At 38.7% G+C, this 19,781-nt stretch overlaps 1 protein-coding gene across 1 annotated transcript; it reads right to left on the bottom strand.

The window, feature by feature from the left end:
• Nucleotides 1–1,537: 1,537 nt before the first annotated feature.
• On the bottom strand, nt 1,538–18,924 carry LOC149007123 (pescadillo-like protein). The gene is given in 14 exon segments (XM_089164787.1): nt 1,538–1,862; nt 9,311–9,526; nt 9,890–10,109; nt 10,855–10,976; nt 11,843–11,950; nt 12,232–12,446; nt 12,686–12,779; nt 17,302–17,412; nt 17,489–17,573; nt 17,825–17,950; nt 18,062–18,285; nt 18,287–18,311; nt 18,522–18,607; nt 18,733–18,924. Coding segments are annotated over 14 exon segments (1,740 nt in total). The 5' UTR covers nt 18,757–18,924; the 3' UTR covers nt 1,538–1,778.
• Nucleotides 18,925–19,781: the final 857 nt, after the last annotated feature.

Here is a 19,781-nt window from a genome sequence, read left to right as displayed (position 1 = left end):
TTTTTTTGGGTAAGAATTTAGGGGTTATGGGTGCATCATGATCACAACTGATTGAAATTTAAACTAAAAACAGAGATTTAACAATATTTTATATTGGTTAGAGTAAAAAAAAAGTACAAAACTCATGTGATGAACCCATGTCAAATCCATTTTTGTTTCTTTTCCATAATTAAGAATTAAAATTAGAGTTGCTCAAATTCAATAGGAAGGTTTGGAATGTAGATTAGGTTTTGGAAAATTGCCCTTTTGTATGAAAGAAATAAAACTAAAATGGACACTCTCATACACACAAACTAATTTTAACTAAATTAGGTGAAGCATGAGCTACCACATCTGTCAATCCACATTCTTGATACAAATCAAGATAAAATTGTTTTGAAAACGCTAGACGTTTTAAAATAAACAAAATAACTACCTAGACTATTGTTCATGATCAGGATTTCTTCAATCAATTGACCATATAAATGTAGTAGAATTCTTATGTTGTCCACTTGTTAATCCTCCAGCAGATCCTAGCTTAAGCACTCACACTTCGCCTTCTAACCAGCTTATTATGGACACCTTCATGAGTTGGAACTACTTTCCCTTAGTAGGAGAACATACTGTTCATGCTTTTTCACCTCACAATAGACGTAAAATCCAAATTAATCCCATCTTATTGTATACTGAAAAAACATCAAAGAAACGGTACCAACAAGAAAGTGATCCGCAATTCATCTTCATGATTCCATCAGCCGAGTACGTAGCCTATGACATGGCTACTCACAAAAGGCAAAAAAGCACAGAAGAGAATCAGAGCAAACTCTCCTAGAGGGCACTTCAATATATTTGAAAGAGGCTACAGAGGAGTAACTTTTGGAAACGAAACGATCAACAGTTAGGATTAGGAGGTTAAGTGGGGGAAGATCAGTATTTTCGGCAGACAATCAAGAAAGATTCAAAAACCCGAGAGGAAAATTTTATGTCGATGGCAATGAGACTCGCTCTTCAGTGTAGGAAAGTAATGGAATGCATTCCCGTGATGCATTGCAAACACAACCATATATGCCCAGATTCCAGAACACAAAACGCCTGCCAACGAACTTCTAGACACAGAATCTGCAATTTGAAGCTATCTTTTTTATACCCAAAAGCTGAGAAAGCTCTTTTCTGAACAGAAATAAGGAGAGACATTAATGGGAAGCATCATGTAACATTATCTAATAAAAGAAGTGAATTTAAAAAAGACAAACGACTCAAAGGTCCAAAAAATGAGGAGGACAACGAACTGCCCTGGACTAGTGTTGTCAAGATGCACTTGCAAACCTTCGATGCCTATTCAAGTTCACCTGCGACAAGGAGCCAAGAAAACAACGCACCAGGCTGACCTTGTGCAAAATGCCAAACCCTGCTGCAACTCCTGACAACTTTCAAACCCTAACAAATAGGAGCAAGCGATGAACTGAAAAACTTGACATATAGCCAATCAAAGAATTACCAATCTACCATAAATGGTAAGATTGGCCAGCATAAAGCATACTCTAGCCGGTAACAATAATACTAACTTAAAAACGATTAATACATTAACATGGAAAGGCATGCTCATACCCCATACAATGCGCACCTATATACGAATTCTCACAAAACTTTATCCAGGGAAAACCCTAGCTGGCGTTTCATAAAAGTCCTATAAGTAAAGAGAAGTGCTAAGAAACAGAGCTTCGAAAACACAAGTACAAAAAAGAAAAACCAGGAACTATAATTAATTGGGTGAGCCAGCGGCAAAAATAACACAGCTTTCACAGGGTGGGGGTTGTCTTGGAGGCTTGTATTTTCCTCTTTTTGAGAAGTTCAACATTCTCCTTCTTCCGCTCATTGCTTATCTGAAATATAATTAGAGTTCATTAGTTTCATCTAAGAACCTCCAGAGCTTTGTAAACAATAAGTATCACAAAGAAAAATAAATAATGCATAATTGTAACCCTATATGCAGCTGATGCCAGAGTCAATAGATAAAAGTTCTAACAAGAAAAAATGAAAGATCAGACATTTCAGTGTGCTTTTGGTAAGAGTAAACAAATAATGATGAGTTTGACCTTTCAATCAATGTAACATTAAGAAATGGAAATAAGTCCGGCAGTTATTCACAAAACAACTCTTTCTTATATTTTTTTAATGTATGGATTTTCCATCATGACCAACTCATGATTCCTTGAGGAGACCTAAACTTAATTGATAGAAAAAGTACAGGGGTTCACCATAAAGCTATAAACAAGACTAGTGATAGATTAGCTATTCAGATCAAATAAAAAAACCCAGACCAAAAGGGATTGTTCTTAGAACCAAAGGCAGTAATCACTTCATTTCTACTCTAAGATTAAGTAGTGATAACAAAGCTTAAAAACCCTGTTGTTCCGTCACCAAGGAAATAGGAGCTGATGCCAAAGAAACAGCAGTAAGTGCCAAATAAGTGAGGATAGAATAAGATGGTTTTCTATGATAAAGAAACAGATTCCTACCTAGTATTGATTGTGCAGGTCTAATACCCTAATGTCCAAGAGGGAAATGAACATTTTATTTCATAATGGGTGACCTTGCGTCCTTTGGAGTTCATATATCCCTCTAACATTAGTATATGCAATTTTTCTTCATCCAAAATAAATGGTAAGTGCACTTCAGAAAAGAAAGCTTGGCCTACCTTCATTCTCCCTCACCTAGGAAAATTACACAAAGGGCTTCAGCTGCTCAGCATGAATGCATGAACTTTTCCTCCATCCAAACAAATAGGAAGTGCACATGTGAAAAGAAATTTTTGTGCCTCTCTCCATTCTCCATCAACCGACACAACCAAAGTTTTAATCCCAACATATCAGCTTTCTGGGTATCCAAAACACCAACACAAAGTCACGTCCGAATGACGAATCAAAACCATAGGCATCACAGCCAACCAGAGAATTCTACAAAGATTCAGATTCTAGGCTGCATAACTTACACTCATCTACTCATTAAAAAGAAAAAAGCATAACCCATCTACTACCATGGTGTTCTCTTTATCTAATTCTTTTTATCCACCATCCTTACAGAATAAGCCCAAGTCAACTCATTCATCCATCTTCAAACCGGTAAAAATTTATTCTCTATTCTAGGATACCTTTAGTTGATAGAAAAGATCATACCCAGTGCACAAGGCTCCCACATTTAGCAAGGTCTTTGGAGGAAGTACACATCCTTACCCCTGTTTCCAGATAGGCTGTTACCGCAACTTGAGCCCATAGCCAAGTACAACCATTAGGGGCAACCAGGGAGATCATAATGCTTGTCCATCCACCTGGCTTACCCTAAGCTCAAACCAACAATCCCCGCCTAAAACAAATATATTCGACATATATAAGCTTGGGTGATTGATAATGTGGACAAGCTCAACTCAGTGAACAATCAAGGCTCCCAACAAATGCCATAAATTTGAATAACTGAAACCAACAAAGGCTAGGTCATATGAAACACAGTCCAATATGGAAGCTTGTTACCCTTACCAGGGCAATATACACATTTTACCTATTGCACTGCCCTACCCTCTATATGTGTCAAATGCTAACGACTGATGTGGATAAACAACATTTCTTAGTGTCACTAACTCACTCACTGTGAAAGACAACTCCCTAGAACTAGAGGGGCATTCCCACCCCCTACCATCCTCTCTTCCATTGCAGTGTATTTTTCATTTGCATGGCATCTTCATTGCAGGGTACTTTTGGCTAACTTCTTTGCAGTGCAGGGGGGAATCACTGAACACCTTCACCATGCATCCCCCCCCCCACCTTCTTGCTCCCACTGCACCAATACCTCTGCTATCTCCTCCTTCAACTACCCACCAAAAGCACCCTTAAGTGCAATCATGGCTGAGTCAAGCACACTGGAAGCAAGGATTCTTTGCAACCATCAAAGTACACAGCCACTCAAACCTTTCTTCCATTTGGAAGTTGGATTCTCCCTTGCTATACAGCCTCCATCATTAGCAGCCATGTCTTCTGTGGTAAAACCCAAAGATCTCCTTTCTCACACTCGCCGGTTCGTTTGGCGCATTATCATTTGTCATGCTCTCCCTGCAGTGTTTGGGTTTCTGTAATTATTATCCACCTCTCTCTCACACACAGTTTTTGGCTTCTAACAATTTCTCCCTTCATCCCTCACAAGAAACCGGGTGTTTCAGGCAACTTCTCAAGGTCTCTTAGGGTTTCTAAAGTGAACCTTACCTTGAAAACCAGAAGCGGTTGGCGTTCTCATCTTCTCTCTGTTTCTCCGCCCAATGTTCTCATCCTCTCTCTGCTTCTCATCTCCTCCTCCTCTCTCTCCACTCGGTTCATATTAAAAAATGAGGCTGTTTCAGGGTTCCGTTTCAGGTGGTCAAAGGTTCCTGTCTTTGAAGGTCTCTCTGGCATCAAGGGAAAGCCATGAGAGCCATTGTTGTTGATCTCTCCAATTCAGTTTCTATCCCAGATTTAGATTCAACTCCTCCCTCTATCTCTCCTTCTCTCTCCCTCTCCCGTTTCTAGGTTCAGTTTTATCATCCAGGGTTCTAATCCCCAAAATGGCCTCTCTAGCGTCGGGGAAGAAGCCATAAGGGCCATCATTGTTGATCTATCCGAATCAGGTTCCACTTCAGATCCAAATTCATCTTCTCCCTCGGTTTCTCCTTCGATCGCCCCCACCCCCTTTCTTTTGTTCTTCTCTTTCCTCTCTCTCTCCCCCCTCTTTCTATTCCATGGTTTAGCTTCATATCATCGAGGGTTCCAGCCTTGATGGCCTCTCTGGCATCAAGGGAAAGCCATGAGGGCCATTGTTTTTAAACTCTCCGAATCAAAGTTCGAACTTAGATCTGGTTTCATCATTCTTCTTCTAAATCTTGTGATGCTACCAACCCTTTTGTGGTGATACTGTGTCAATCCCTGCTGCATATACCACACATCATAGTAACAAAGGCTTTTCGGAGTCATCGACCAATCGGGAGACTACGTCGGTCCAGCTGGGTCTACTACCCTCTTGGTCCATTCTGGTTGAGGTTGTATTTTTTTGGTATGCCTTTGTGCCACTTGTGCAGTGTTCTGCACTAGTTTTATTGAGCCTGTCTTTGGCTTTATAATTTTCCCTCCCCCTTTTCTTCTGTTTGGTTAATGAATTTATTAATTCATCCTGTCCACCCACCCACCCCCCCCAAGAAAAAGAAAGAAAGAATGAATGAAAACTGGGTGTTTCAGAATCCATCTCACTCAAGAATTGGTTTCCACTATAACTTCTCCCTTCAACCTTCACAAGAAACTGGGTATTCAAGGATCGGAATAGGAATACACATCATATTGCAGTTTCCTGCTTGTTTTCGTATTGTATTTTATATTATCAATCATTTTTCATGGACATATTTATTTATTTAATAGGAACAGAGGCTCAGAACCTCTTCAATGTCCATGGAATTTCCAAATTGTCATTCATGATTCAATTTCTGATTGAAATTTACTTCAGAAACCTGGTACTCAACTTTGTATAACAATTTTTTACACATGCTCATTGTACCTCACCTTTGATCCAGTTGTTGAATCAAACTTTCCCAAGTCCCTTTCATCGGTGCAAAGCAATACCATGCTCATTTGATCATATGAGGGATTCGAGAAGAAACTGGAGGCAATGGAAACCGTACGGTGGTGAAGAACTTGAACAATGATAGAACTCTAGAAGTAGATTTAGACATTTCTCCTTGTTGCCATTAAACCCCCACCCCCACCCCCCCCCCCCAAAAAAAAAAAAAAGAGAGAAAAGAAGAAGACGACTTACACAACTCTCAAGTTGGAATGTAAAGAATCATCCGGGATTTTTCAAATTGGCTTCCTCAACATACTCTATTTCCAAGTTGTCTTCAAATTGGCTTCCTCAATATATTCTCTTGCCAAGTTGTCTTAGTTTCATTCTCTTGACTCCCATTGATGAACCGTAAGTACTTTTTTTTAACCCTCTCTTTTTAGTGGGTTTGGGTTGCAAACATTTGTATTGAATCAGATGTTCATCTTTTTAATGGATCACAATTACAATTGAAGCCCTAATGAGATTTTTATGTGTTGTCTATGTATTTTAATGACTAAAACAATGGAAAATACTCCGACTTTTGGTTTATAATGGAGAACATAAGTTTTACCCATCTTCCCAGGTGGATAGTGTGATAGTCACCTCTACCATTGGAGTAAACCCTGATAAATCCTTATAGGCAAAGGTAAGCACTAAGTACCCCCTTGGATCAAGTAAAGCATAATTATTTATACCCATTCCTACCTCCAGGAAATCATTTACCTTCTTGAGAAAGTAGACTACCTTTTGTCCTCTGTTAGAATGAACTTCTCATTGCTGCAAATTGTTACCTCTTTGATAAGGAAAAACAGTTTCAGCCTTCACCTGAACAGGATGACGGGTTCCATTTCGAAACTGCTTTCCAATTTACTTGCATGTACAAGTAATTTTGTGCCATCTGTATCTTTTTTTCTTTTCTGGTCACCAAATGGCTATAGAACATCGATCTCCATAATTATTTCAGCGCTAGAGTTGATGCAACTGTCATGAGTTGGTATGAAAGGAACAAAAAATCCGTAAAACTCCAGATAGATGATAAGAAAGAAACTAAAGCAATTCTTATTAATTGCTTCAACTTCTTAATTTGGGTATGCAGTTTTTCAATTGGGTGTCACCTTCTTCAACTTGGGTGTCCTGGCACTGCCTTGGTGGTGCCACCTTGAACCCCCACTCGCCCACAACCCCCAAAAAAAAAGAGTGCGACCTGCTTGCAATGGCAACTGTGACAACTACAGTTTAAACTTTTATTGAGCTAGTTTAGGGCCTGTTTGGTTACATGAGTCTGGAGATTTCAAATATCTAGAGATTTCAAATCTATGGAGTTATAATTTATAAAATTAGATGTTTGGTTGTGGAATGAAATATGTGGATTCATTTCTAAAAAACTATTTTATCGACGTGATTTTTGTGAATGTGCAAATGTATGGCTTTTTTGAAATCTCTGGATTTCACCCCTTACCCATAAATCTACAGATTCACGTTTTTAGCGTAAAAAGGTGAATCTCTAGATAACGTGAATCTCTAGATTTCATGAATCTAGAGATTTTTACAACCAAACGGGTATAATTCTCAGATTCATGAATCCAGAGATTTGAAATCTCTGGATTCATGTAACCAAACAGGCCCTTAGTTAATTTGTGATCAGTTTGGCTGAGAGACTGGCTCCTAAGAAGCCGTAGACATGCCCTCTGGCTACTTCTCTTGACTGACGACCTCTTTTTGAATGTTGACAATCTCTTTTTTATCATATGAATGGAATTCAAAATATATATTTGCCATGATTAGATTTAGAATTAAAGAGATATTTGGAAACATTGTGGGTGCCCTGTATATGTATATATAGGTTTATTCATGATCATACCACCTTTTGTTTTAATGTCTCTGACATTATAATATTCTTTGATCTGAGTAGGCTCATAATAGGGAATACCCCCACACACTTTCCCAACTGATCCAATGGTGTTTATCACCGTATTCCCCTTCTCCCCAGAAGCTCGCCATGATTTTTCAATTCGCGGGGACAGATGCAGTCTTGTACATTAATATACGCTATTTAACCATCTATCTTTGTCATAGCTATCAGACGGAAAGATAAAGAAAAGAGAGCAATAGACTCCCCTACTTCACCTTAACCCTCTATTCATTCAGAGCGGTCAGACCAATTACGATAGATTCGAATGCACACGATGTTAAAGCAATTCTATGTTTCATGGGTATGCTGATGTAACCCAGGGTTTTGGGTCAGATTTCAGGATCTTCTAATTTGGAACCAGCACACTATTAGGGTTTCTAGGGTGTATTGGCCAAGGTAGAACAGGGGTTTAAGCTTGCTGATTTTGCAGATCACACTGTTTTCTATTGTAGTTACATCAACTGGAGTAGGGTCTAGTCGACAAAACTCAATAAAATTAAGATTTCAGGAAATTTCTGCAAATTCAAGGAAGAAGATGAATTGCAGGTTTTTCAGAACAAAGGGAATGCAGGCTGTTTCTGCAGAACTAAGGGCAGGGATGGGTTCCTAAGGCCTGTGTGATCCCAATAAAGCTGAATGGGGGCTAACAGGGGCTAGGGTTGATGCAGTCCTAGATGGGGTAGGATCTGGAACTGCAAAGAGGAAGAAGAGGGTGGGAGGGGCTGCAGTGGACCGCTAGGGCTTGGGGTGGGGAATGGCTCTAAGGTGCAGGGTAGAAGGTGTTTAACTTACTTGTAAGTGAAGGGGGAGTTGCTGCAGAAGGGAGCTTGAAGAAGACTTGATGATCTTAAAACTGAAGAACAGAAGCACTTAAACCCAGCCACAGGGTATCCAATGGATTCCCACGACTTCTCAAGTCAATTCTCAAACTCAAATTTATATTTAATCATAAAAAACTGAGGTTTACAATACTGTAGTAGGAAATTTATAGCCTCTACAACTGAATTGGACTCAAATAAGGATTCCCTAACTTATTTGGAATCCAACACTACTTAATTAGAACCTGACTAAAATAAGACCCCTATATAAGATAAGGTTTCTAATTTTAGATAACCCTATCATAAACAAATCACACTCACAAAACACAAACTTAACTCAACTACTCAGGCTCTAAATTAGGAAATAATTAAAAAAAGAAATTCTCTAAGATAAGGTTCCAAAAATTAAGGAACCATATCCTAACAACTCAACACTAACTTAAATAGCCGGTAACTCTTAAACTACTGACTCAAACAGAAAAATAAAAATATATCCATGACAGAAAAACAAAGATAAATCCCTAACCCTTGGATTGAGGGGATTCCATCAAGACCCATATTCAGCCCCAACAGTGGGCTTGGAAAATGACAAAAATACCATTGGGGTATTCAGCCAGCTTTGAATGCCTTGTTGGGTCTGGCTTTTGGGCCCAATTTTAGGGGAGCCCAACCTAGGATACATCACATGCTTTAGCCTTTAACTGGGTTTTGTGATGAGACAGCTAAGCAAATGGTAGATGTTTGAATTTTAGACAAGAGTGACGAGGCCATCTCATCCTTCCAAGCTCTCATGCTTGTTATGAGGGCATGATTTGGTTTCTGCTTTGCTTTTACAACAACTTGTGCATTAATAATACCACAACAAGAATAAAGAAAAAAATAAAGGAAACCTAGTATTAGGAAACTAAGGCATATTTATAACAGTATAGACAAATATGATATAGAAAGCAGAAGTTTGAAATTGAAAATTCAATAGATAGCAACACACCTTCATTGCTTCATACAGTCTCCTCTTTTTACGTGACATCACAACCATTGACATGTTATCAGCATCTTTGTCGACCTCTGCTGGACCTGGAACGGACTCTTCCCCAGCCTCTGTTTTCTCAACATCACCCTGCCTTTTCGAGACAGATGCAGTATCATGTACACCTTGCAGCTCCATTTCCAATTCATCAAGGTACTGCTTCTCAAGTATTGCCATCTGCAAATACCATTCAAGCCTCAGACCTTGAACTTATCATGCACAACTATAAATTATTCTCTAACCATAAAAATGCAATTAACACAATTGTTTCAAAAGTCAAATAATCCAACTCTCCAACAACCAGTCATTTACCCAGTAAGGAAACTGCAAAAATCAAACATTTTTCCCTTGACAACTGTATACTGTTCATCAGGAAAAGAAAATTGGAAATCTAGAAATAACCCTCCCTTTTCTTTTGCCCACCCCGAAAAATTTTCCTGCATAAGGAAATGCCATTTACTTTGCTGTATTTTATTCAAACCCTCCAGAAAACAAAAGAACAAATGCAAAAACCTGAGCATTCCCCAAAAAAGCACATACCTGCTGCTTTCTCTTGGCTGCGTCACTAGCTTCAGTGCGACTGAGTATGCCTTCTGCAAGTAGATTCTGAGCACCATCCACATCATATTGATCTACTCCAGGCATCGGCAAGAGTTCCTTTCTAGCTGCAGCTTGTAGACGCTTAATTTTCTCCGCATATTCAGGAACATAGCCTACTGCTTCATTTTCAACAAATGGAGACAAGTGTGGTGGAAGAACCCTGTTAAACAATAAAAGCTATTACATAACACAATTCGAGACTTGATGTTACAAAGCTAGTACCTCTCATTATTAAAGCTAAAAATCTGCCCTCAAGATTCACAAGCACATGGCTTCATCTATTCTCCCCCTATCCCGCCTCCACCCAAAAAAAAAACACTCTTCTCAAGTTTCAAAAGGCTTGTGTGAACCATCACAAGCGTTGGTGAACTTCATTCAAGACACCAAATTGTCACATGACATACATGGGTTAATGTGATATTACATCAAATTAAGACCAACAAGTATGCAAAATGCACGAAAGTCGAGTTCAAAGCAAAAGAGTGTGCTCTCATGGAGGAAACAAATTCTACTAACCCTTGTGGCATCTAGCTTTGAAGTGAAATATGGAACTAGAGAATAGTTGAAGTTCCAAAAGAATTACACGTTCAAAAAGGAAGCAGAAAAGAATTATGTCTGCACTTGATAGAACTTAGAACCAAATACCTGGTTCTTACAGCTTTAAAAGTAATAACCTCAATTACCATCCCATATGAATTAGCCCCCTAGACAAATTTCTGTAATCCCCAGTTCCCCACATCACAAATGAAGTGGCTTATGCAGCCGACCCCATTTAATTGGAATAAAGCATTATTTTCTTGCAGTTCACAAAACTTCCCTTCACCTCTTTCTTTGCACTAAATATGCTGAAACATTCCCAGCACAAACAATCTTACAATGGAACAAAAAAATTACATAATACATACCTTCCCACCAAATAATCAGCCGTTGGTAAAATGATCCGTGCATTTACACAATCAAAAATCCATTGCGGCTGAACATATTCTCTGGAAAGAAAAATATGACCATGGCTTGGCCTATCAACAATCTGCACCAATGACAATGTCCAAATTCACTCACTTAAAAAACAAAATGCAGCCAAAATTGGATTGAAATTGATCTTTTCTGGATTCTGACAGATTATCAAAGGCTCCAGAAGAAGCTACTCTTGAATGCAAATTATGATTTCCCACTCGTAATATTTATCTTTTAATCAGCCACCTACTTATAACACAACGCCAGATATCTCCCCCAGGCAAAAGAAAAAGAAGGCATGACTGAGATTTCTTTTCAAATGAAGAACCCTGGGATAATACTTAAATTAATTCATGCAGTTTTTACTTTTTTCACATCACCAGCCATATTAACAACCCACAACCAGTAGGAACTTAATAAATCAGTACATCATGAATTCAGGAGTCTAGTCTTACATCCAGGAAGCTACAATAGGATGGAAACTAAGCATTTTGTGGGCATCCCAATACAAAGGCAATGCATTACTCCTTTTAAACCATACATTCAGTTCTACCATATTTTTGAAAACCAGATGGAGTAAATTCAATCAAACTGGGTAACTAATCTATGCAAGCAGCAAAAGGCCCATGGAAAGTTGGATTACAGTTTTTCTTCAACAATTCAGACCAACTGGTTGTTGGCCCTTTTAGATTTACTAATATTTGTAAACACTAAACTAGATCTTCACCAAGGCAGTCGTTCTCCATTATGATCAAAAGCTTGAGATATCAGTTATGAAAACATGAATAATTAGTTCGGCCAGGTGGCCCAGTACACCTAACCTCCCTATCCACCCCACCATTGGCAAACAAAACTGCTGAGAAGCTGGAGGAAAGTATTAATCCAAAGAATACATTATGAGGAAACATGGTTTTATAAATTGTAAAAAAGGGAATGAACCTGATGGGTAATGCCTTCATCGGATTCTTTAAATGGAGAGCCATCACCCTCCCAGGAAACCAGACCTCCAAAAGCTGGAATGATAAATAAAAGAGAGACTCTTGGGACCTGAAAATTATAATAAATAAATAAAAAAAGAGAGAGAGAATTGATCACAAAAACAATCAGCAGCATGAATCACAAAAACAATCAGCAGCATGAACCACAAAAACATGAAGAAATCAAAAGCAATATATTCCAAGCACACAAAATGTTGACTGAATTGATAAGAAGATAAAAAGATACGAATAGACTATAAAGGCACAGTGACGAATTTCCCATTTCCCATTTCCCAAGGATAAAAAGACAAAATTATTGGCAATCTTCCTAGGATACACAGATGAACTCACCTCACGACTTAAAAAGAACTTCAAATTTTTAAAAAGGGATTTGCATTCTTTTCTTTCCACATCATCATCATCAGCATCATCAGCATCATCAGCAACATCATTTACAAGATGCATCAATGTGCCTGGTTCATTAGCAGGAAGTTGATTTTGAAGTTGAGCAAGTCTTAAATTTGATTCATCATTTTGTGAATCCTTTTTTGTAGCGTCAACATGCTCTGATAGAGAATTCAAAGCTTGAGAGTCAGTCAATCTAGAATTAGCAGCAAATTATCTGGACAAGGCATAAATATCTGCACCAGCGCAGAAGAACAAACAAGCAATAATGCACATGGATAGATTACGTAAAGAGACTACAGGAAACAATCATAGCCAAATAAAGAGTTACAATGTGAAGATAATGCAACAGATAAAAAAGCCAGCGAAGAAAATAAATTTGAACCACATAAAATTATACCTGATGCTAGCTTCTCCAGCTGAGGATCAAGAATTGGTGGATACTTCACATTTATGGAATTATAAAGTTTGAAATTGACAAATGCAAGTAGAGTCTGCAAAATACAAAATGTAAAAGTCATGTTACACAACCCTTGTGTAAAATCCATCAGAATAAAGCTAGAGCAGTAAACAAAGCATAGTTCCCGGAGTAGAATTACGATTCTTTAATAGGTATGACCCACTGAGTTGAACTCACAACCACCTATTTTTGAGGTGTTGGTCCAAACCAACTGAGCCAACCACACACCCCCATATATATATATATATACACACACACAAACCAAGTCTAATTTTTATTGTATGCTGTAAGACTACACTTCCTGGTTACTTCAAGAATCCCACGTGCAAATCAAGCTAGAATCCTTCCCTAACCAAGCGACAAAAGAAAGTGGATCAGCTAGCACAGAACAGTTAATTTGCATCTTCATTTCCAGTAACTTGCTCTATAGGATATCCATATTCAGCAGCATGTGGGATTCTTGAAATGGCATTGAAGTTACAAAAAACAAGAAAGATTAACCCATGGCACAGATCCGGCACTGAATTGGCCTATTTCTCCTTTGAGATCAACCTAGGTTTGAAATTAACCCCACAATTTCTCCTTTGAAATTATCCCCATGATTTCTCCTTTGAAATCAACCCATGACTAGATCCAAGCATTAGGAGCATAGTTGTCAAAGCGTCCGCCTAGGTGCGCCAAGGCGGCAAAGCGGTTTTTCAACCGCTTAATTGATGCCCAATCTGCAAAGGAACTCCAAGGCCCAGAGTGACATAGAACCTATTTTTTGCTATGGGGCGGCCTCCCCGGACCCCCGCTAGCTCACCCGGGAGTAGGACCCCTGTGCCCGTCGGCAATAGAATGTGAAGCATAAGCCATACTCAACATCAAGAATCAATGAATCAGTAAATGCTTAGGCAAACGCTTTGACAACCATGGTTCGATGAGATGAACTTATGTTTGTGTACTTTTTTTGAATAATTTTTCATAATTATAATTCTTGAATGCTTTTTTTTTTATGAATGTGACTATTGAATATTTGTTTAGCTTATTATAGAAAGTAGTTGTATTGAAAAGTAGTTTAAAAATAGTTATATTGAAATAAAAAAATGACCCAACCGCTTTGGTCGCCTTATTGCCACCTAGGCGCCGCTTTGTCACCTAATTACCTGGGCGAAACCCACATCGGTTTGGTCGCCTTGCTGCTTTGACAACTATGATTAGGAGTTCTAGGCTTCTGTCAATTAATTTGAAGAATCAAACCCTAGGAAGTAACTAGGTTAAATCAAGCCTAGACACCTGCGACTGGTTGAAGATCAGAATCCAACCTTCATTCTCCATCTGAGTATTCCACCATGAAGGCTCAATCTAGGTATCTGGCAAACCTACACTCTATTCTCCTCCTCATATCAACCTTTCTAATATCTTGAATTTCCAGAGTTCCTAAGACAAGTTCAAAGTCAAATCTAAACCAATAGAGCACTAGATTCCCCCACACTTTAGGGAGCACTAGCTCCCTAGTGACTTTAGATCCCAGTTTAACCCCATTCTAACCGTCCCCCTCAAAACCCTAAAACGAGAACCCTCGTATCTTCTAATGTAACCATCCAAACCCAATTAAACTTAGGGAATCATATCCTATATTATTACCTAGACCCCCTACAAGTTTCAACCCACTCTGACGCATATGGACCCCCAATTTCTCATCAAAATGAATTTACCCTATTTCTCCCACAGGATGGGCTAAGTATCCTTAATTTTAGGAGCATCTTCAACCACAAAGGCCTAACTTAACCTTCTTGCCTTGACAACCAAACTAACCAGATCCATCCCTACTAGTAAAATCATCCCATCACAGCCCAAATCACAAATAACCCACATATCACATAACAAAATTTTTCTTGGTCCCATACGAGTTGGTTCTCTTAAAAGATCTTGCAAGGAGTGGCCCTTATTAAATTAGGATTGCATCATCCCAACCCCCATTCCCACAAAAAGAATTCCTGCCTCTGTAATCACACTTTGGAAGGTGTAGATCACCTTTTTTGTGCAAGCTCTTTTTTCTTCACTATATTTGGTATGGTCTCTTAGCCAGGTGTTGGCCTAGGAAGCTTACATTTTCCCCCTTCCACACGGAACGGATTTAGGTCTAATGTCATATAGTGGGAAATATCGTTGTGATATGGATGGGAATAGTATTTAGCATAGCAAGCATATTTGGCATAAGTGTGAATTTTGGAGGCAGAGATCTAGTTCTGAGTCCACCAGCTAATCTAAAATTTGTTATGCTTGAATTTAAATATAAGATATGTGGGTCCTCAGGTCACTGTCTCAACTCCACCAGAAATAGGTGTATTTGTACATTCCCCGGGCCTTCTCCCATTGGCTCAACTCTGCCAAAAATAGGTATATTGTAAATTCCTGTGGCTCTCCCGCTTATATTTTGCAAACCAAAGCCTCTTCCTCTCCCGCCTAGGAAGTGGTCAGGCTTGCTTGGTTGTATACTCTTCAAGCTTCAGCCCAAAAAAGAAAGTAATCAGGGAAAATTCCATCATGGCCAATAAAATAGCCATCCCACATCGACTTGTGAAATAGACCAAATTTCAAGCCAATTTTGCAGATTTTATAATAATATTTTTATTTCAATCTGTACCACTGCTCCAGTGGAAGCAAACTTTGAAACTTAGATTTAGTAATAATTGCTACAACTAAATCAAGGTGGAAACATGAATCCTGACCAACATTTTATTTTAGGATAGTGGAAATATGAATCCTGATAGTGGAAATTTTTAGCCACTAAGCTACCCTACACTCTATGCCCATTCTCATATCAACCTTTCTAATTTTTAGAATTTTCGGAGTTCGTAAGACACCCAAAATTCAGGTCAGATCTACACCAATAAAGCATTAGATTTGCCCCACACTTCAGGTACTTCATCCCCCCAACCCTAGTGACTTTAGATCCTAGTTTGACCCATTCTAACCGTCCCCCTCAAAGCCCTAAAACAAGAACCCTTATATCTTCTAATTTAACCATCCAAACCCAAATAAACTTGGGGAATCATATCCCTATTTTATTACCTACATTCTCTACAAGCTTCAACCCACTCTGACACCTATAGACCCCAATTTCTCATCGCAAGGAATTTACCCTATATCCCCGTGGGATGGGTTAAGTATCTTTAATACCCTAAATATCATTTAAGAACATCTTTAACCACAAAGCCCTAACTTAACCTTTTTACCCTCAAAACCAAACTAACAATGTCCATCCTTACTAGCAAAATCATCCCATCACAGCCAAAATCACAAATAACCCCCATATCACATAACAAAATTTTCAAGAGACCCTTTCTTGGACCCATATGAGTTGGTTAAAAGATCTTGGAAGGAGTGGCGCTTATTAAATCAGGGCCACATCATCCCAACACCCATTCCCACTAAAAGGATTGCTGCCTCTATGATCACGCTTTTTGAAGGTGTAGATCACCTTTTCTGTGCAAAGTATTTTATTCTTCACTATTCGGTATGGTCTCTTAGCCAAGTGTTGGCCTTGGAGGCTTACATTTTACCCCTTCCACAGGGAATGGATTTAGGTCAGTATGTCATATAGTGGAAATCTCATTGTGATACGGAAGAATCAGTCTTTAGCTTTGCCACCTAGCATATATAGCATAAGCGCATATGGAGGTGGAGATCTAGTTCTTGAATCCAACTGCTAATCTGAAATTCCATCATGTTTGAATTTTAATCTAAGATATGTGGGCCCTCAGGTCACAATCTCAATTCCACCGGAAATAGGTGTATTTGTAAATTCCTGGGGTTTTCTCCCACAGGCTCAACTCTGCCAGAAATAGGTATACTGTAAATTCCTGTGGCTCTCACCCTTATATTTTGCAAACCCAGATCTCTTCCTCTTTCCCCTAGAAATGGTCAGGCTAGCTTCGTTGTATATTCTTCAAGCTTCAGCAAAAAAAAGAAAGTAATCACGGGAAAAATTCCATCATTGCCAATAGAATCGCCATCCCACGTTGACTTCTAAAATAGACCAACTTTCTAGCCAATTTTGCATATTTTGATTTCAATCTGTGCCACTGCTCCAGTTGAAGCAAAATTTGGAACTTTGATTTAGTAATAATTGCTGCAATTATACTCCAGTGTTACAGTTTTTCCAGCCTAATCCTTTTATAATAAAACAGTGGGACTATTTCCTGGGATCATACAGAAAGTATAATGAAATACCTATTGAAAAACAGAAACGCAAAGCACATGGTGCATGAGGACACCATTGGCCAAATAAACATTTTATTTTAGGACAATGGAAACATGAATTTGACCAACGTTTATTTTAGCATTAAAAGAATATTTACAGAATCCAGCAAACCACTAAAAAGCATAATTGCCCATGGAGTAATAAAGACCTTAAAGCTTCTTATAAAAGTACAGACATGAAATCACAGCACTTCTTTGACATATCAAAATGCAGATTGTCAAGTATATAAATGACAATTCATAATCACAAAGAAATCAAACTATTTTAAAGGATGCTGTTAGAATGAAATTCAATGAAACACTACCTCGTAAATTTCCAGAAAGGTCAACATCACTTTAAAGTCAACGTCATCAGACAAGACTTGTTGCAAAGCATGTGGTGTCAACCATGTGATCTTCTGCCCCTCAACTTCAGCCTGTACAGAAAACAGCATGAAAATAGTTGAAACCTGCATTTCATGCACACTCACTATAATATTGATGACAAATTACCTGGTAATATATGCCTTTCACAGATATGAATGTCTTACGTAAGCTATGAGTTCGAGAAATATATGCTTGCCATTCATCGCACAACCTAAAGTAGGAGGGATCAAGTAACTCATTAATACTTAAAACTCAGATGAGTAGAACAGAAACAACTAAAATGTTATCAGTTTCTCAAATGCAGAACTAATTCAAAATGAAGGATATGCAAGCAACAATTTCATTGAAATCAAAGAACACACAAATTAACGTGCACCATGGGCATGGAGCAGTCCTTGAATCAATTAGAATGTAGAGAAGAAAAAATAAAAGCAACATAAACTCAGAACCACTAGGACAAACCTTCGACAGTTGTGAATACGTTTTACTTCAATGCCTTCACTCTGGACAGCCGGTAATGCTGCAAATAGGTGTACCATCGTGAGGCCGTCATCCAAGTCTCTCAGTGCGTCAATGAACTTCGGGTATCTAACCACCAAGCATGACAGCCCAGTTAGATATTGAGAAAGTAAATACATATATTTCAGCAGAATCATTGCAGAAATTTGGGAACAAAAAAATATATATTAAAAGACAAACCTTTCTCGGATAATACGATCAAGGCGGTAACTTGGCCTGCGAGTCTGCAGTTGAGCTGCACGGTCCTTATTCTTCTTTGCCAGAGCTTTCTTTATCTTCTTGTCATACGCCCGAATATCTCTAAATATGCAGAGTAACGGTTCGTGTGCAAGGAACGTGATATCCTTTATGTGATAATATGTCTTGTGGTTTCCTTCCACCTTCTTCTTCGGTTCTCGGGGGAACAACACCCTTGATAATACATAGTCGCCTGCATTGAGAAAACCAAAATACTAGCTAAATTAACATCTGAATTACTGCACAGTAAGCTTAGTAAGAAGAAAAATATTAGCAGCTTCAACTCAATGAAAAACTCTGAACCCTAAAGTTTTAGCCGCTTGAACTAAATGGACTCAAACCAAAAACCCTAAAGTTATAGAGGATGAGCTCAAACTGCATAGCACCTTAACCATCTCAATACCTGAAAGTTGGAAGAGAGATCTGCAGATATTTGATAGCTTTCGTTCTGGTGATATATTTCGCTGCATTTCCTTCCTTTTTCTTTCCCTGTCATGTGCAGAAAATTAACAGTTCATTAGATTCACAAAGTAAATACTTGACTGAAGTTCATAGATTAAAATACTGAGAACCATTCAAGCATAATCGATGAAGTCAAAGTGGGTAATATTTACAGGAGGCCTGTAATGCTTCGGCATCTTGAAGCGAACAGTTTGATTGAGGATGGAAGGCGGGAAGGGGAAGCGCACACAAGGCAAAGCTTCGAGTCCGAGACTCGGGAAGAGACCTGTCAATGGCTCACTTGTTCTTTATATACGGCACGGTGAGGGTTTTCAGGTGCATTTTTTTTTTTTTTTTTCTTTTTTCCTCTTCTTTCTTTTTCTTTTCTCTCTCTATTTCTTTTTGGTAACCTCCCTTATTTTGAGTTTAGGGTTTCAAAGTGCACGATGGAATCAATTTCCTCTCAGACGCGCATCGGACGGCTGCGCAGCACTTAAAAGATGTGATTTTTTTTTTTTTTTTTTTGTTGAAAATCATTTAATGAAGGGAATGGCACAAGGCCTCACGGGAATAGGCTTCCTGGAGCCAAGTAGTGAACAACGGCCAATAGTCTCACCCTCAATAGACCTACAGGGCTAGAGAGTTTGCCACAGAGTTGGCCTCTCTAGGAATAAACTCAAAAACAACAAACATCTTAGGGGGGAAAGCATCCTAATATCCTCTAGCACCACCTCTAATTGGGCAGAGGCATTAGGGGACTTGCTATTTAGGTGATTTACAACAGATTTACAATCAGATTTGATGATGAGATACTGTAGACTTATTTTGCTCCCCTCCATTACAACTGCACAAATCGCAAGAACTTCTCCCACCGCCACCTCTGCAAACCCCACCCTCTGAGACACTGCTCCTAGAAAAAAATTGTCGGAGTTTCTGATTATAAAACCAATGCTTGAATTGCCATTCAAGTCTAAATAAGCATCTACATTGATCTTAACCCATGATTGAGATGTGAACCTTAAGATAGTAAAAGTAAGACCATAACAACTTCCACGAGTTGCTCTATGGCATAAGGTAAGACTTCCATGGCATAAGATCAATAATTCCACAACGGAGGAGAGGGTGTGAGATTTCGAGTCAAAACACCACTTTATACTTGAATTATATATATGTAACAGCTATTGAACTACCTTAATGACTAGTTAAGGTGTATATTGAAATC

The sequence above is a fragment of the Hakea prostrata genome, chromosome 8, assembly GCF_041222555.1.
Source record: "Hakea prostrata isolate BN-2017 chromosome 8, UWA_Hpros_2, whole genome shotgun sequence".
NCBI classification, from domain to species: Eukaryota; Viridiplantae; Streptophyta; class Magnoliopsida; order Proteales; family Proteaceae; genus Hakea; species Hakea prostrata.
The sequence above is the reverse complement of the archived record's forward strand: the minus strand, read 5'-3'. Positions and strand labels throughout refer to the sequence as shown.